This window comes from Panthera pardus, unplaced genomic scaffold, assembly GCF_024362965.1.
Source record: "Panthera pardus isolate Hobbes unplaced genomic scaffold, ASM2436296v1 HiC_scaffold_8, whole genome shotgun sequence".
NCBI classification, from domain to species: Eukaryota; Metazoa; Chordata; class Mammalia; order Carnivora; family Felidae; genus Panthera; species Panthera pardus.
In genome coordinates, this window is record NW_026527013.1 from 2,895,433 (window position 1) to 2,912,556 (window position 17,124).

The 17,124-nt window shown below is 54.1% G+C and overlaps 3 protein-coding genes across 7 annotated transcripts in view; 1 reads left to right on the forward strand and 2 right to left on the reverse strand.

Annotated features, from left to right (window-relative positions):
• ZFR2 (zinc finger RNA binding protein 2) overlaps positions 1 to 7,709 on the reverse strand; it is a 42,534-nt gene extending 34,825 nt beyond the window's left edge. For all 5 annotated transcript variants that reach the window (XM_053898089.1, XM_053898088.1, XM_053898090.1 and 2 more), the window contains exon 1: positions 7,608 to 7,709. In XM_053898089.1, the coding sequence (XP_053754064.1) occupies positions 7,608 to 7,660 (53 nt within the window). In that variant the 5' untranslated portion in view covers positions 7,661 to 7,709. The remainder of the gene's footprint in view (positions 1 to 7,607) is intronic.
• The window catches only part of MAP2K2 (mitogen-activated protein kinase kinase 2), a 211,776-nt gene that overhangs the window by 34,549 nt on the left and 160,103 nt on the right, over positions 1 to 17,124 (reverse strand). The window lies entirely within an intron of this gene.
• Positions 13,172 to 17,124, forward strand: part of ATCAY (ATCAY kinesin light chain interacting caytaxin) — a 29,982-nt gene continuing 26,029 nt past the window's right edge. The window contains exons 1-2 of the mRNA XM_053898106.1: positions 13,172 to 13,899; positions 16,279 to 16,398. Of these exons, the coding sequence (XP_053754081.1) occupies positions 16,322 to 16,398 (77 nt within the window). The 5' untranslated portion in view covers positions 13,172 to 13,899; positions 16,279 to 16,321. The remainder of the gene's footprint in view (positions 13,900 to 16,278; positions 16,399 to 17,124) is intronic.

Below are 17,124 nucleotides of genomic sequence, written 5' to 3' on the forward strand. Positions count from 1 at the left end.
AGGAGAAGCAGTAAGTCCCGGCTGGCACCCTCGTCTGGGTCCTATCTCCTCATGGTTTTTCGGTCTAAATGTTTGTTTTGGGGAGTCGGGATTTTTTTGAGGAGATCATCCAGATGAGATTTTAGAAGGCAAGGCTGGCCAGACTCGCTGATACCATTTTGCCCAGTCACCTAACGGAAGGGGACACCGAGGGCTGGAGATGTAAGGGATTTGTCTGAGGCCAAGTTCCCTGAGCCAGGGCTCTCTCCTGTGGGACACGCTCTTGCTTGCTCCTGAAAGGCCAACCGTAAAAGACACACGGGACCTGGAGCGCAGACCTCGCTTCAGATTCAGAAGGGTGATCTGAGGAACCTACAGCAGGTAGCGAAGGGTCGTTCTGAGGTTGCTGTAAGGGTGATCTGTTACACACGACTTTCAATGGGTCATACTCAGTGGGAACACACACACACACACACACACAACCAGAAACATGCAGGATCTGAGGGAAAAAATCAAGTGGAATAAGAGATTTTCCTGCAGTCACAGTGCTGAGAACCTTCGCTCAGTACCCTCCTTTTAAATCCTCCCAGAACATAAGGTCTTTACCTATTTGTCGCCCCCCTCCTACCACTCCCCCAAGTGGCAAAAACTAAGCCCGACTGAGATTAAATCCGAGGGCCAAGCAGCTGGAACTCTCAACGTCAAAGATCTCCCATCCTGTAGTGCCACGGAGAGAAAACTGGGCTCCGGCACCCTGACCTGGGTGCAGTTTTCCACGTGCATCTGTGACTTCTCGCGGGGTTGGATAACATTCAGAGTTAGACGGTGCGTCGTGAACTCCGACACCCAACGCTCGCTGATATGGTCGTGAAAGACATTCATCAGGAAGGACATTTCCAAGTCTGTTTTACTGTCGGTAAGATCACACTCAATTACTTTACGCGTACACACATACGTGAACAGGGATGAGTTCATTTGGCACTTCGGTTCATGAGGTTTTTACATTCAAAACATGTAACACATCGTATACGTTCATACCCATAACAATTCTGATTTTTTTTTTTAAGATTTTGTATCTTCTTAATTTTTTAAAAGTGTACTTAAGTAACTTCCACACCCAACACGGGGCTTGAACTCAAGACCCGGAGATTAAGAGTTGCATGCTCTACTGAATGAGACTGCCAGGTGCCCCACGATTCTGATTTTTTAGCAGATTTTTTTTTTTTTTTTTTTTTTTTTTTTTAATTATGAAAGCCTTATGCGCCTTCTCGATGTGAAATGTCCGTTTCAGATCCAGATACCCCCGGAAAACATCTCAACGTCCTGGAAAGGGGTTTCATAAGCTAAATCCTTGGGCTCTTGAGAAGATGAGAGGATTTCATTCCCCAACCCCCAACTTCTTTAAACTGTGGTCAAGAGTCTCCAGCTCCAAATCAGGGCCAGCGTGGCTCCTCAAGGCAGGGCCACTGGGCTGCTCAACGTTCCTGAGGCAGGGACTCCAGGGACCGGTGACAGGAGCTTCCCCAGCCTCCAGGGTGAGCTGGATTCTGTGCCTGGCAGTGCAGCTCCCGGAATTCTCTTCCATCCCTTCTGCAAAGGAACATAGTCCCCACATGGAGGGTGGCTATGTGGTTAGCTCTTCAGTCAGGTGCTCAAGAACGCCGTCTTGACGATACTCTGCTGGGTCCTCCCAGAAGCAGCGCAAGTGAAACAAAGTCCAACCGGGGTTCAGGTGGCCACACCATTCTACTGCTGGGAGCCACGATGATGAGAGGCCAATGTTTGGGGACTGGCGAGGGGTCATCTGTGGCTCCAGCCTTCTCTTGCTGTGGAAGAACCTGCACGGCCACGTCTACACTGGTCTGACACACGCACCTCGTGTCAACAGGGGGAGGCAGGACTAGACAGCCAATCTGACGTTCTCCTGAGCCAAGTACAACAGACATCCACCTACCAACCCTGGATTCAAGCAATGTCTCAATGACATTTACATTGAGAAGAAGCCACTGGCTTCTCAAAAACATTCACTGCGAGGCTCTTGGATGTTATGGCTCATTTTGCTTCCAGAGAGCAAAACTCATCGAGGAGTTAACCTGTCACCAGAACGGACTTTCCAAAATACGAAATGCTACAGAATCAAAGCAGAACAATTCTCGATTCTTAGTAAACAAATAAGTGACCCGGGATATGCTAATTTACAAAAGCATATGGATAGTGAGTGCCACAAACGCAGGTTACCTTTGGGGGGGGGGAAATGCCCATAGCAAAATACCTACCCCCCCCAAAAAAAATCCCATTTCCCAAAATATTTACAAATGAAGTTTCCAGCTAAAAGATATCCAGCAACGTTAAAATTATCATATAACACAAGTATCGTCAGAAAGAGAAGGCGGAGAATTTCAGTTCCCCACTGGTGGCAGACACCCCGGTAGAAGGGACATAACTAGGGAGCAGTTACCAATCCATTAGACCTTGGGTGGTGCCAAACCTCTTCCTGTGAAGATTCTAAAGAATGTTCCACAAGTAAACAGCACGCTCCAGATTTACAGTGTCACCGACACACGCAAAAAGCATAAAAGAGGAGGCCTGGGCGGCTCGGTCGGCTGAGCATCTGACTCTTGATTTGGCTCCGGTCACGATCTCGCGGTTCCTGAGTCTGAGCCCCTCATGGGGCTCTGTGCTGACAGTGTGGAGTCTGCTTGGGATTCTCTCCCTCCCTCCCTCCCTCCCTCTGTCCCTCCCCTGTTCATGCGCTCGCTCAAAATAAATAAACGTAAAAAAGAAAGAACGATTCTCCCTCCCTCTGTCCCTCCCCTGCACACGCACGCACTCTCTGAACGACAACCAGACGTCCAAGTACCTCTTTCGGCAGGTCCCTACCGAGTATTTCAGCCTCACTGAGATGGGCCTTTAAAAAGGCAACGGTAACCACATCTGACAGGAAGGTTCGTGCTGTTCCAGGGCCCATCAAGCCCACCTGGGAGTAACTAGAAGGTGCTGCCCAAGTGAAGACTTTTGTCAGGATTCCTCCAAACTGAGCTGGAGGCTCCCCCCTCCCCTCCCCGGGCCCCACTCCCCCGATGTCTAACGCAACCCTGCTTCTGGACACGGTGGCAGGAGTCCCACTGGCCCCTGAGGCAGCGACACCAGATTCTCCCTGGCAGCCTGTGCTCCCTGGACCCAAGCTCAGGAGACAGGCGGTGGGTCAGGTTTACTCTGGAACGTGTGGAGACCCACGAGGGGCAGAGGGGCAGAGGGGCAGATGACGGAGGCAGGCCTGGACATGCACATGACAGAGACTGCTCTGAATCTGGCTGCAGCCACACCGGACCGAGCAAGGGGCTCCGGAGCGGGCGCGGCCTTCCGTCTGCCGGCACCGGGGCTGCCCGCGCTGCTCTCCACGGTTGGCGTGGGCTCTGCTGCCTTTCCCAAGCCACGTGTTGCCTCTGGGAGAGATTTTTGAGAGAAATAGGTTGGGGTGTCGTTAACCATCCTGGTGGCACCAGGCCAGACACTCCGTTGGCTTCCACGTTCTGGGGACGGTAGTTTTTTAAGATCTGAAGAATCTGGCCCCACAGCACAATGTGATGGGGACCCAAACGAGGGGGACAGGATCCAGGCCAGTAAGCGTAAAGAAAGGCAGTAACCCGGTCTCTGCCGGCAGGTCTCATCGCGAGGCTGGGTTCTGCCACCGCAATCACATCCGGGGTTCAGCACACCCCACCGTGGGGCAAGGGCACGGCCTCGGAGCCAGGCAGCCTGCTTCCCCAGCTGGACCCCACCACTTACCACCACGGGGACCCCACACCAGTCAGTGCGCCCGGAGCCTCGTTCTCCTCATCCACAACACAGCCGCCGTAGTAACTACCTCAAAGGATTTCTGCGAGGATCCCCCGAGCAATCAAGCGCCTGGACTTACAGGGTTCAAGAGCTGATAACCAGCATTTTGATCCTCACTAACCGGCTCGGATGGGGGCCCACCCATCAAACATGCTGCATTCCAGATGAAGGAATGTGGCCGATTAAAACGTACACCGCAAGCTTCTCTTGGTGAGAAACCAAGCGTTACCCCAAATCCAGCAGCCGTCTCGTTTAGACTTAACAAGAACGGGAAGGCACAGGTGGGATGTTCACAAACCCGCTGAACGAAGAGGGAAATGTGACAACGGAGGTGTTGTTACAGCCTGTCCCGTTCCACCGGGATGGACCGCCAGCATACGGCTCGGAGTTCTAGACGTTTCCACCAGCCAAGTGATTTAAAGCCACGCAGAACTTAGCTGGAGTTCTTGAACGGCTCGCGCTGGAAGCTGCACTCCGGGCTCATGAGAAGCACTGCCAAATTCAATTTTCCACATGGGATTAGTCCTTCACTGTGGGTCTCTGCAGCTCTGACTCTAACAGAACCTTAGAAGAGTTAAAAGACCGCCTAATATCCAATCAATGGAAATCATCATTATCAACAGGTAACTGAAGTTTTTCGTACACCTTCAAAAGTGAATGTGCGTCCAATTCCTACTGACCACCAATTCAAAAAGTTCAGATCCCAACCCTAAGAACGGACAACGTGAGGAATATTCCCAGCCGGGGCTACGGTTATCAAGTTTAAAAGGCAAGAAAACTTACTCAAAACTCCTCTAAAAACTGTGGTCTTCACTTTGGCAATTTGCGAAACGGGCTTGGTAAATTCTGTCGTCCAAAAGCTACCATAAAGTCGGTAGGCACTCCCAATATCTAATTAGTTTATCCATGGCACATTACCTAAGAAATACATACTCTAAAAGCAGCTGAAGGGTCTAAACAAAAGCCATTTGACCCAAAAGAAAATGTGTAGGTAACTTAAAGTCATTCAGATAACGCAGGTGGTCTCTTTTCAAGATTTTGTGAGACTGCAATTTCTTTCGTTATGATCCCCATGTTTCAGTTTGTTAAATTTACACTTTTTTTTTTTAATAACTTATTTTTTTAAGCAATCTCTATTTCCAATGGGAGGCTCAACCCTGAGATCAAGAATCATATGCTCCACCCACCGAGCCAGCCAGGCGCCCCTACTCTTTTCTTAAATTTTTTTTTTTGACGTTTATTTATTTTTGAGACAGAGAGAGACAGAGCATGAACGGGGGAGGGGCAGAGAGAGAGGGAGACACAGAATCGGAAGCAGGCTCCAGGCTCTGAGCCATCAGCCCAGAGCCCCATGCGGGGCTCGAACTCACGGACCGCGAGATCGTGACCTGAGCTGAAGTCGGACGCTTAACCGACTGAGCCACCCAGGCGCCCCGTCTTTTCTTAAAGAGTAACACATATTTGGGGCACCTGGGTGGCTCCGTTGGTTGAGCGTCAGACGTCAGCTCAGGTCATGATCTCACGGTTTGTGGGTTCGAGCCCCGCATCAGGCTCTGGGCTGCCAGCTCACAGCCTGGAGCCTGCTTGGATTCTGTCTCCCTCTCTCTTTGCCCCTCCCCCACTCACGCTCTGTCTCAAAAACAAATAAACATTTTTTTTTTAATTTAAAACATACTCTTGGAGAGAATTCTAAAACATAGAGTAACGTGAGGTTCTGTTCGGGGTAGTTTTACATCCTTTCCTGATACGCGAGCACACGATCACCTAAATCCTCAGAATGCAGACAGAATAGCTCGGCTAAAATGTGTAAGTTTTTAATTAAAATAAATGACAGAGGGGCGCCTGGGTGGCTTGGTCGGTTAAGCCTCCGACTCAGCTCAGGTCATGATCTGATGATTCGTGGGTTCGAGCCCTGCATCAGGGGCTCTGTGCTGACAGCTCAGAGCCTGGAGCCTGCTTCGGATTCTGTGTCTCCCTCTCTCTCTGACCCTCCCCCGTTCATGCTCTGTCTCTCTCTGTCTCAAAAATAAATAAACGTTAAAAAAAATTTTTTTTAATAAAAAATAAAATAAATGACAGAAACATCTGCTGAAGCCTGGCAATTAGCAATTTTAACCACGTAAATAGCCCATTTCTCCTCTGGAAGGTAATGTCAACAGAACACGTAACATTCCAGGGATTTCCCACTCGTGACCAGGGACGCACTGGAGAAAGAAACAGGAACGAGCGAGGAGGAAAAGAAAGAAGTCGCTGGCCAGCAGGCAGAGGGTGATGCCCTTCCAACAGGGGGCGCCTCCAGCAGCCTGGGGGGGCCAGTGGAGTCCTGCCCATGGGTGACGGAAGCAAGGAAGGACGGAACGAAATGAGACTCCGCTGCAGGAAACGGCGTGCATCCCCGCGCCGGCAGAACATCCACGACTGGCCACCCCACACCTCACAAGTCGCTCCCAGGGCAGAAAACACGGGGAGCACGCCCACCCTCCGCAGCCCTTGTTTCCAAGCCCGGCGCTGTTTCCGTGTGACCCCAGAGGAAAGAACGCAGCAGCGTCGCAACGACGGGCTTGGGGGGGGGGTCGGCCCTAACTGTCCACCCCTCTGCTTTCAACCAGCCGAAACCGAACCCTGCAGCAAGGCCCCCAGTGCAGCGCACACGGGTCTCTGGGGGGCCTGGGGGGCGGTGTGCACCCTCGCTTCCTCGGGATCTGGGAGAAACCGGCCCAGGAGCTTCAGCAGGCTGAGAGCGGAAGCCGACGCAATGAAAAGGACGGGCTGGGGGAGGGGGGGGAGGGGCAGCCCCGGGTCTCGGGTCTCGGGTCGCGAGTGTCAGGCTGAGACACAGAGACGGCAGAGATGCTCCAAGGAAAGGCCCTGGAGAAGGGCGTGCGGAGCGTACTTGTACACTTGGGGTACAGCACACCCCACGCGCTTCTACCTGCAGATCCCGCCTTCCCTGGGCTGCTTCCTATCCCTGCCCCCCCCCACCTCTCTCTTGGCTCCTCCCCCCCCAGCCCCCCAATGAGTGGGTGTCTGTACTTTACCAGACCGTAAATACGCAAACACCTACTCCACGGATTTTTTTAAGGTCTCGGGATCCTCTACCCCCCCCTTCCTGTTCCCCTCCCCAGGAAGCCCCTCGTCCCCACCCTTCTATTGGGTCTCAGGGCTTCCCCCAAGTCTGCTCCCCCCCCCCCCAAATCTCCACCTGACCCAATCAGGCCTCAATCCCCCTCGCCAATGTCTCCGCCTCTCCCTCCGGTCACCCCACCCCCATCAGGGGTCAGTACCCCCAAACCCCACCCCCCCTGCCCCGCCAGGTGCCCTCCCGGGTCTCTCCTAAATCAAGTCTCCGCTTCCACTCCCCACTCCTCCGCCAAGGTCCCCGCTCCACCCCCTGCCTGGCTCCGCGCCCGCGACGCGCATCAGCTCCCGCCTCCCCGCCCCCTCCCCCGCAGCCCTCGGGACCCTCGCCGGCCTCCGTCCCGGTCCCCGCCCCCGTCCCCAGGGGTCCCCGCACTCGTGCCCTCCAGCTCTGCCCCTCGCCACGCCCGGACGGGTCCCCTCCCCGCCCTGGCTTCTCTGGCGGCCTCAGGGCCCGCTGCCCTCCCCACGTCAGGCCCGGCGCGGTGTCCGTGCCCCGACTGGCCCAGGGCCGCTCTCCCCTGACAGACACGGGTCCGCGGCTGCGCGGCCACCCCAGCTGGCGCAGGCCTCCCCGCCCGTGTCCCGCCTGGCTGTGGTCGGCGCGCGGCTTCCCCGGGGCCGGGGTCGGGCGGCGCGGGGGCCGTTACCTGTACGGAGGGCCGGCGCCGCGCGCGAAACTGGGGCAGCCACTCGCCGCCATCTTCGCGTCTCTGGTGCGCACGAGCCGACCCGAGGCGCGAGGGGAGGAGCCGCCGGCGGTGACGTCCCTGGGCCCCGCCCCCAGGCCGCGTGCCGCTCGCGCGCCGCCACGCGCCCCAGGCCCCGCCCCCCGCGCGAAGCTCGCGCCTCCTCGCTTCCCATTGCGTCCGGGGGCTGTCTCCGCCTCGAGCCCCGCCCCTTCCCGGGGCCCCGCCTTCCCTCCGGCAGCTCAGCTTCCGGGGACTCTGCTTCGAGCCCCGCCTCTTCCCGGAGCCCTGCCCTCCTTTCAGCCCTTCTTCGGCTTTGGGGGGGCCCTGCCTGGCACCCCAAGACCCGCCCTGAACGCGAGCCTGAAGTGCCTTATACTTTGTGTCCCACTGGGGTGAGTTTGGGAGTTCCGCTGACCTCTCTGGCTGGGGTACATGTGGCCCTATGGATACAGCCAAGTCCTGCTTGTCCTTCGGGACCCGCTGGTGGGCAGCCTTTCGTGGGGCCTTAAAATTTGGTGACCCTTAAACTAGTGGTTCCCGACCAGAGGGATTTGCCCCCAGGGGACACTGGACGGTGTCTAGGGACATCTGTGATTGTCACACTGGGGGGCTCCTGGCATCGAGTGGGTGGGGGCCAGGGATGCTGCTCAGCCTCCACATCACCCCGAACGCCCCACACGGAACGAACCGGATCCAAAGTCACCAGTGCCCAGGCTGAGAAACCCTATTCTAAGTGGAAGTCATTTTGAGAGAGATTTCTTGGCCAAGCCTGGCCACCTTGGGGGACGCAGCAGTGAACAAAACTCCTTGGTGCCCGTCCTCTGCAGCACTTACAGACTACAAGCTGTGAACTACAGTTAGGGTGCTTTTTTGGTTAATAACAGCTTTACCGAGATAGAATTCATATACCCATTTAAAGTGTGCTGCTCAATGGTTTTTAGTACATGTACGCAATTGCGTGACCATCGCCACTGTGTAATTCCAGAACATTTTCATCACCCCAAGTAGAAACCCTGTCTCCATCAACAGGCACTTCTCAATCTCCCAGCTGCTGGCAACCACCAGTTTGCTCTTTGTCTCTACAGGTTTACCTGTGCTGTGCATTTTGTATGATGGACCACGACTTAGCAACAAAAAGGAATAAACTCCTGATACACACAACTTGGATGAAGCTGTAGAGAATTACAGGAAAAGCCAATGCAAAAGGGTTCCATGCTTTACATACTCATGATTCCATTTAAAACTCTTAAACCATCAAAGTTACAGAAACGGAGAACATATTTGTGATGTCTAGGGTTAAGGAAGTGGCAGGGGAGGATACGGGCGTTATAGAAGGAACCTCTATAGAAGGACAACAGGAGGTATCCTGTCGTGAGAAAATGTCCTGTATCTCAACTCTATTGAAAGCAATAGTGATATTGTACTATACTTGTGTAAGATTTTCCCGTTGGGTAAACTGGGGGAACGGGTACACAGGATCTTTCTGTTATTTCTTACTGCATGTGAATCTACAATTATTTCAATATTTTAAAAATTAATTAGAAAAATACATTTACCAACTCTGGTGGGATGGGGTTCCTCTCCTTCTTTCTATGAAGCAGGCACAGGGCTAGTTAATTCTTGGACAGAAACCATGGCAAGCCCAGGGTGCCAAGGAAAGCCGTATGGTGATTTAGTGGATGGCATTCTTCCCTTTGTGTCTTCATGACCATGTGTGGCCACCAGAAACAATCTACAGGGTCTGGCAAAAGCGGCTCTCCCACCATGCCCTGGCTAACGCTCAGAGTGGTAATTACACACGGCTTTCCTCCAATTCCCTGCAGCTCTAGCTAGGTAACAAAGGCTACATGCTTTATACAAAAGCAGGTCTGTTTTAATGTGTTCTCTGGGTTACATAATATCTTTTTTCCCTCCTGTTATTTACTACAAGCATTGTGTTCAATGCTTTTTGCATGCACAATCTTATCTATCCCTACATAGCCCTCAGAAGTAGATAGAGTTGATTCTCATTATTGGCAGCAGCTTTGTCCTATAAAGTGGCCCCAAGCCCTAGAATAGGGAATCCTAAAGCCCCACTCCTGGGGAGACACTTGAGTGGGTTCCTGCAAGCCTCTGCTCGCATTATTTTTCATCAACCGATCAAATACATAACCTTGTGTTCTGTGTGCTTCTGTCCAAAGGCATCTTATTTAATATACATTACTGATCATGAACAGCCAACAGCACTGTAACTCATGCCTGAATGAAGCTTAACTAACACTCTTATTTTCACCGCAAGGTGCATCCCAACCTTCTAGTGCTTGGAAACACTAGACAGCCCTTCAGGACCCTGCACGGGGGCCACTATAAACAGCAAAACCACCAACGTAAAGCACAAAAACCATGGTGCTAGATAAATCCCGAAATGGGCAGTTTACAATCTGGGCTGGAATCAGAAGGCAAAATGGTGCCTTGTTCGAACTCACCTGGGAACATGTACAACCAGCACTCAAATTTTTCATCGCACTTCCTTGCCTGCAAATGACCCGGAAGGCACCATGAGTATTGATTTGAGTGTTACAAATGTTACCAATAAATTTCAGCCAGTAGGCAAATTCACAAATACGGAAACAACTAATAATGAGGATCGAATGTCCGTGATTAATCAATCCCCTTTGCAAATCAGGAAAATGACACTCAAGGAGCGTTAGCAATTTTTTTTAACATGTTTTAATTTTTTTTTTACATTTTTATTTATTTTTGAGAGACAGAGACAGAGCACAAGTGGGGGAGGAACAGAGAGAGAGGGAGACACAGAATCCGAAGCAGGCTCCAGGCTCCGAGCTGTCAGCACAGAACCCAGCGCGGGGCTCGAACCCACAAACCGCGAGATCAAGACCTGAGCCGAAGTTGGACGTTTAACCAACTGAGCCACCCAGGCGCCCCGGAGCGTTAGCAATTTCATTGCCTCGATTCAGTATAATGGCATCTGACTACGTTTCGGGTGTTACTCTCACCCCACACTGGTGATGTTTGGGGCCAGGTAAGTCTCTGTCGTGGGGAGTTGTCATGCGCCTTGTAGGGTGCTGAGCAGGATCTCTGGTCTCACACACTCAATGCCAGTACCGTCTCCATCCCCCAAGTCATGAAAACCAAAAATGTTCCCAGACATCACCAAACCTCCCATGGGGGACAGAATCCCCACCCCACCGTGAGAACCACTGGCTAGGGATCTGAGAGATAGCAGTGACAAAGTGCAACATCTCTGATCTCAAAAAGCTTACCTTGGGGCGCCTGGGTGGCTCAGTCCGTTAAGCGGCCGACTTCGGCTCAGGTCATGATCTCGCGGTCCGTGAGTTCGAGCCCCGCGTCGGGCTCTGTGCCGACAGCTCAGAGCCTGGAGCCTGTTTCAGATTCTGTGTCTCCCTCTTTCTGACCCTCCCTCGTTCATGCTCTTCTCTCTCTGTCTCAAAAATAAATAAACATTAAAAAAAATAAAAAAAAAAAAAACTTACCTTATGCGGGAATGGCTAACGGAGAAGGTGAGTTAGTATTTAATGGGGACAGAGTTTCAGTTTGGGAAGATGGAAAAGTTCCGGAGATGGATTGTGGTGATGGTTGCACATGGTGAATGTAACGGATGCCACTGAATTTCACGCTTAAAAATTATCGGAATGGCAAGCTTTATGTTCTGTATGTGTGTTTTAACCACGGTGAAAAGTAAACCAGACAAGCTGGGTTCACGCGCCGGCTCTTTGGCGGCGGCCACAGCACCACGGACAGCTCCCCGCGCGCTCTCGTGAGGGAGGGGAGGTCGCTTTGCAAATGCCGTTCTGCCCAGATTGTTTTTCTCCAGCTCCTTCATCCATCCAACTCCTACTCACTTCTCAGGGCCCAACTCACATCGTCACTGCCCACCCTCTGCCCCTGGACGTCTTCCCATGCCCCCTCCCCCAAGCCACTCTGCTTCAAAGATGTCTCTAAATCAGCCCAGACTCCTTTGCCCATCTGTTTCTCCAAACGGGAGTTTGACAAAAGCGAAGTCTTTCTTATTCACACGCTGGACCCCAGTGCCCAGCACGAGGACTGGCCCGGATTTCCCACTGAATTAACACACGCGTCTCTTCGCAGGGCTCCACTTCCTCCAGCCAGGGCGCATAAAGTCCGACGGATCTCGAGCTTCAGGCTCCAGGCTCTCATCCCCTGCTGTGGGGCAGTGCCTTTCCGCCTTTGGCTTGGAGGGGCACTGACCCTGATGCAGTGAGTTTGGCAGCAAGGTGAGTAGAGTGTTGTCTGGTATCCACGGGGCGGGGGGAGCCGACATCGACGCGTTCTACCTGCATCTCCTGGACCCCCCCCTTTGTGCCAGGTGCTGCTGACCTCTGCAGAGAACACAGCAGGGTACAAGACCACCCAAGTCTCATTTATCTTGAATTTTACATTCTAGCTAGGGAGTCAGAGAATAAACAAACAAAAAATAAGTAGGCAGTTTCAAATAGTGGTAAGTGCTGTGGGGGAAAAGTCAGGCTCCTTAGTGTATGACCCAGCAATTATACTAATGTATGTACTAAAAAAAAAAAAAAAAATCAGACTGGGCAATGGAATGGGGTGATGAATTGGGGGGCAAAGTAGGGGTGGTTAGGGAAGGCCTCTCTGAGGAGACTACTTCTGAGCTGGCACCTGAATAATGTGAACCTCTTCTGGGAGAGCATTCCTGGCAGAGGGAACAGCATGTTCAAAGGCCCCGTGGTGGGGATGAACTTGATGTGTTCACAAAACAGGTGGAAAGCCACTGCAGTGATTAAGGAAGGCAGGGCAGAGTAATGGGCATTGGTTGCTACTCAGGGTGTGTTCGTTTTCTGGGCCTGCTGTAACAAAGCACCACAAGCCAAGCGGCTTACGACAATAGAAATCAAAATTCTCTCACAGTTCCGGAGCCCAGATGTCCAAAATGAAGGTCGGTTCCTTCTGGAGGCGGTGAGGGAGAATGCATTCCATGCCTGCACAGCTTCGGGTGTTTGCTGGCAATCCTTGGTTCTCCTTGGTTTGCAGAGGTAAAGACACTTGGCATTGGATCTGGGATTTATCCTCAATCCAGATGATCTCATCTCAAAATGAGGGTACTGGATCCTCAGTTCTGCCTGCAAGGACCCTTTTTCCAAATCAGGTCATATTCCCAAGTTCCGGGGGTCGGGATAAGAGCTGCCCTATCTTGTGGGGACCACCATTCGGCCTCTGCTACAGGTCTAAACCCGAAACAGCAAGGGCGAGAGACAGGTAGCGAAGCGTTCTCAGGCACTGTGCTAAGCGCCCTCCTACATGATCTCATTGAATGCCCAAACGCCAGTACCATGATGTTCCCATTTCACAGGTGAGGAAACTGAGGCCCAGCAGCGAAGGTCACTTACGCGGTCGTGCCTCCCGGCTAGGCAGCCGCCTAGCCAGGGTCCAAACCTCCTTCTAGTCTAATTTCAGAAGCTGCAACTCGTGATACTATTATACTGTCAGGCTGGAGTCCTCCAGGGCAGGGCCGCTGAGCGCACAACTGTAGGGGGCGCCTCTCCATCGGTGGCCCGAGCAAGCGTGGCCGGGAAGATTCTGCCTCCCCAGCACGCGGCCGGGTCCTCGGCACACGGCTGGGGGCCCCACGTAATGGGGTCCTCGGGACGCTTTCCCTCCCTCCTTCCCAATCTAAGGAATGAGGCCACCGCCGTCCTGTGTTTGTCTGTTTGTTTGCTCCTTGTTTTGCTTTTAAATCCGTGATGCGCCATCAGGAAATCATTTCCGCTTCTGCCCCCGGTGAGGCCCTTGGAAACACTCCCCGTTCAGCCAATGGAGAGCACCGGATTCTGGCAGGGGGCTGTGCTTTTCGGTCAGCCCTGCCCCCACCCACCCACCCTGCACACAAAAGCAGCATAATTAACTGTCTTAAGGCAGCCGAGCCTCCGCCAGCTGCGAGCTGGCAGGAAGAAAACACCTCGGAGGCACGGCCGGGCGCCGGTGCCGGTGAGGGGGCGCGCTCGCAGCGGGGCGAGGGGCAGCCGGCTGACTGCGAACTGCGTCCGTTCCCCACCTCCGGACAAAAGCGCCCCCCGTCCGCGCCGCCACGTTGCGCCGGGTGACCTTCCTTGCGTGCAGAGCCCGCCGCTGCGCGCACCTTCCTCGGATGCTCTGAAGAGGCCCAGGGACCGCACTCGGAAGGCGAGGGATGTCCGGCTGCGTCGGCGCGGGGCTCGCCTTTGTCTGCGCGTAACCCGCAGAGGCCGCGGAGGTGAGTCCCCTTTCTCTTCGTCCCGGCCCTGCCCGGGCACGTTTGCCTGTGCGGAGACATCCGCTGTTGCAAACCCCCTCCGGGCAGGTGGGGCGGCTGGGAGCCGGGACCCACGGTCTTGCGATTCTCTGCACGGTAGCACAGCCCTGTCTCCCGAAGCCGAGGGAAAGCAGCCGCGGGCATGTCCACCCAGAGCCCGCCTTCCGTGCCCACCGCTCACCTGGAAGGCAGGGGGATGCACCATTTTCGGGACGCGCTTGGAGATTAGGCTGATAAAACCCTCAGCCTCTCTCTGGGACGCTTCCTAAGAGACCCAAATGTACACGCCCCACCTCTGTGCATTGTCTATTTATAACACCGTGAGCGGATTTGGAAAGAGAGACAGAGACAGACAGACTTGATGGATGTGTACACGGAGGCTCGCCTACGGGGCGGGGAGGCAGGGAGAAGGTTGAAGACGGATCCCTCCCCCTCTGTCTGCACCTGGACGCCATGCACTGAGGATTCAGCGCCCCAGCGCAAAGGCACACCTCTCGGCTGCCCCTCACTTTGCCTCATTTTCCCTCAGAGTGAAGTCAGGATCTTAGAACCGGAGCGCGCAGGACCCACACGCCACCTGTACAGGATTGTGGCGCCGGCCTGCGTGGGTCCAGCGCCTCCGCTGTGGGTGGGATTGGGGGGCGTCCTTCGGGGGGGCTGAGGTCACGCCCCGCTTGGGGTGAGGAAAACCAGGCAGACACCACTGTCTTCCGAAAGGAAATGAATTTCCATTGACCAGAACTTCCCCCTGCAGTAAGGTCCTGGGTGGTGGTTATCACCCCAGGCATCAGGAAGAGGTTTTTCTTTCTTTCTTTCCTTTTTTTTTTTTTTTTTTTGGCGTACTGCGTCTTACTGTCCCTCCTCCATGAATGGATGACGACATTCAGAGCCGCGACAAGAATCCAGTGGGACACTGTTTCCCAAGTGTGTGTTGGTGGGGGCGGGGAGGGTGTCTAATTTTAGCCAGCCACCCCTCCCCCCTGCCTGGCCTTCTCCTGGCCCAGGCTCCCTCTGGGTCCTGGTCTCTGTCCCACAACCCCAAATGCAGACCCCACCTCCAGGGGCTTCAGATGACCCACCCAAACCGTTAGCCATGCACCAGCTCTGCCGAGGGGCCGCCGTGGCATCTGGAAGGGTGAGGGGCTGGGGGCGGGGGCCTTTGGTGCTGGCGTGTGAGAACAACAACCCAGGAGCTGCTTGGAGGATGGGAAGCAGAGACGCAGCGGGCCCTCTATAAGGACTGTCAAACCCTGCCCGGGGACCTTTCGCAAGCATGCGATTAAGACAGGGTTTCTCAATCTCAGATCTGTGGACTTTGGGGCTGGATCATTCTCGGTCCTGGGGGCCCAGCTTGCACACGCGCCTAACGGTGTTGAGCAGCATCCCTGGCCCTCACCCCCTTAAGGCCAGGAGCCCCCTCCCCACGTTGTGACAACCAAAAATGCCTCCAGACTTGCCAAGCGTCCCTTGGCAGGGAGGGGGAGGGCAAAACTATCCCCAGTTGAAAGCCACTGGTTTAAAGGCACAGAACCCATGGTGTTGACTGAGTTACAGGATCCTGGAAGGTTATGCCCCAAAGGTATTGTAAAGATGCTTTCTAGTCCAGCTCTTTAATTTGGAGATGGGGAAACTGAGGCTGGGAGGGGTGAGTGGCGGAGTCCTGCATGCCTCAGGGTGGACCCCAATTCTGCCTCATTCTGCAGCTCTGACTGCTCCAGACAGCCCAGCTGTTAAGGCACCATCTAGCATCTGTCCGCCATCCTGCCCCAGCTCCTCAGAACAAGAAAAACAAAACTTGAGCTTTGTGCTTGATAAGAATTATGATCCCGACTTCCAGCCCCAGTCTCTTTCCACACTGCCTTCGTTGGCCCCAGCAGGTTGTCAGGATTTGCTTCTTTATTCGGGGACAGAGAGGCAAGGCAGGTAGCCTGGAGAAGATAGAGGTAGGGTTTGAAAGTGTCGGTCCCAGCAAGGAAGCTTAAGTATATCAGTCACTAACACTTTAGTATAAATGATTGTAATTGGATTTATTGCTGCCCAGTGTAAGTCCAAGGTAAGGGAGGGATGATGAGCCCTAGGGAGCATGGACTTTGGAGCTTCGAAGCGAAGGGGGCTTATGTCTGGGGGCTCAGCTCTCACCTGGGTTCCAACTCCAGACCTACGTGGATGTCATCAGCCCTCTACACCTCTGTTTTCTCACCTGCGTCATGGGGCTGGGTGACGGTTCAACATAATAATGGATCCAACACTCTTATCGATCTGAGGTGCCACATGTGGGTGGGGGGGGTGGTTGTTATTACGATGACTGCCCAGTAAAACCTCCACGTGGCTCTCCTTCAGGACTCAGCTCTGCTTCAAGCCAGCGCGCCTCTCCTCTGTTCCCATGGGGACCACTGAAGCTACGCTCCGGATGGAAAACGTGGACGTGAAGGAAGAATGGCAGGACGAAGGCCTTCCCAGGTACAGCTTCCCCATTGCTGCGTCAGCCCCTGCTGGGGGCGGGGCGGGGGTGGGGTGGGTGCCCACCGCCTCTCTGAGCTGGGGCTTGGGGGACGCCGGGCACATAATGAATACTTGCCGAATTATTTAAGATGGATCCCCCCCCCCCCCCGCCCCACCACAGCAGCACAAAGCTCCCATTCCCATGCTATTTTAGGAATTCCGAACATTCTACAACTGCCTCGTGGGGGGTTAATACTCTTACGGGTGTTCCCACGAATCCGGGTGAGGGTGTGTTTTTACCTGTGGCAGCCAGAGGCATCTTGTCCTAGCCCTGCTTAAAATCCCTGGAGTGGACCCCAGAGATGTCCGTGTCCTAATCCCCGGACTCTGAAAATGTGCCCCTCTGGGGCAAAGACACTTCTTTGCACGTGTTTAGGCCAAGGATCTGAAAAGAGGGAGATGACCTTGAATTACCCAGGTGAGCCCTCCATATCATCCCAGGGTCCTTCTGAGAGGAGGCAGGAGACTCGACTCAGGAGTCGGGGCAGAGGCGACGGAAGTGACAGATTGGTGTCACAGGAGGGAGGGGCCACGAGCCAAGGGGGAGGAGCACCTCCCCCTGGTGGAAAGGGGACAAAAGCTGATTCTCCCTTAGAGCTTCCGGAAGGAGCCAGGCCTGCCCACACCTTGCCTGCCGCCCAGTGAAACCGACTTCAGACTCACTTCTGGCCTCTAGAATCATAA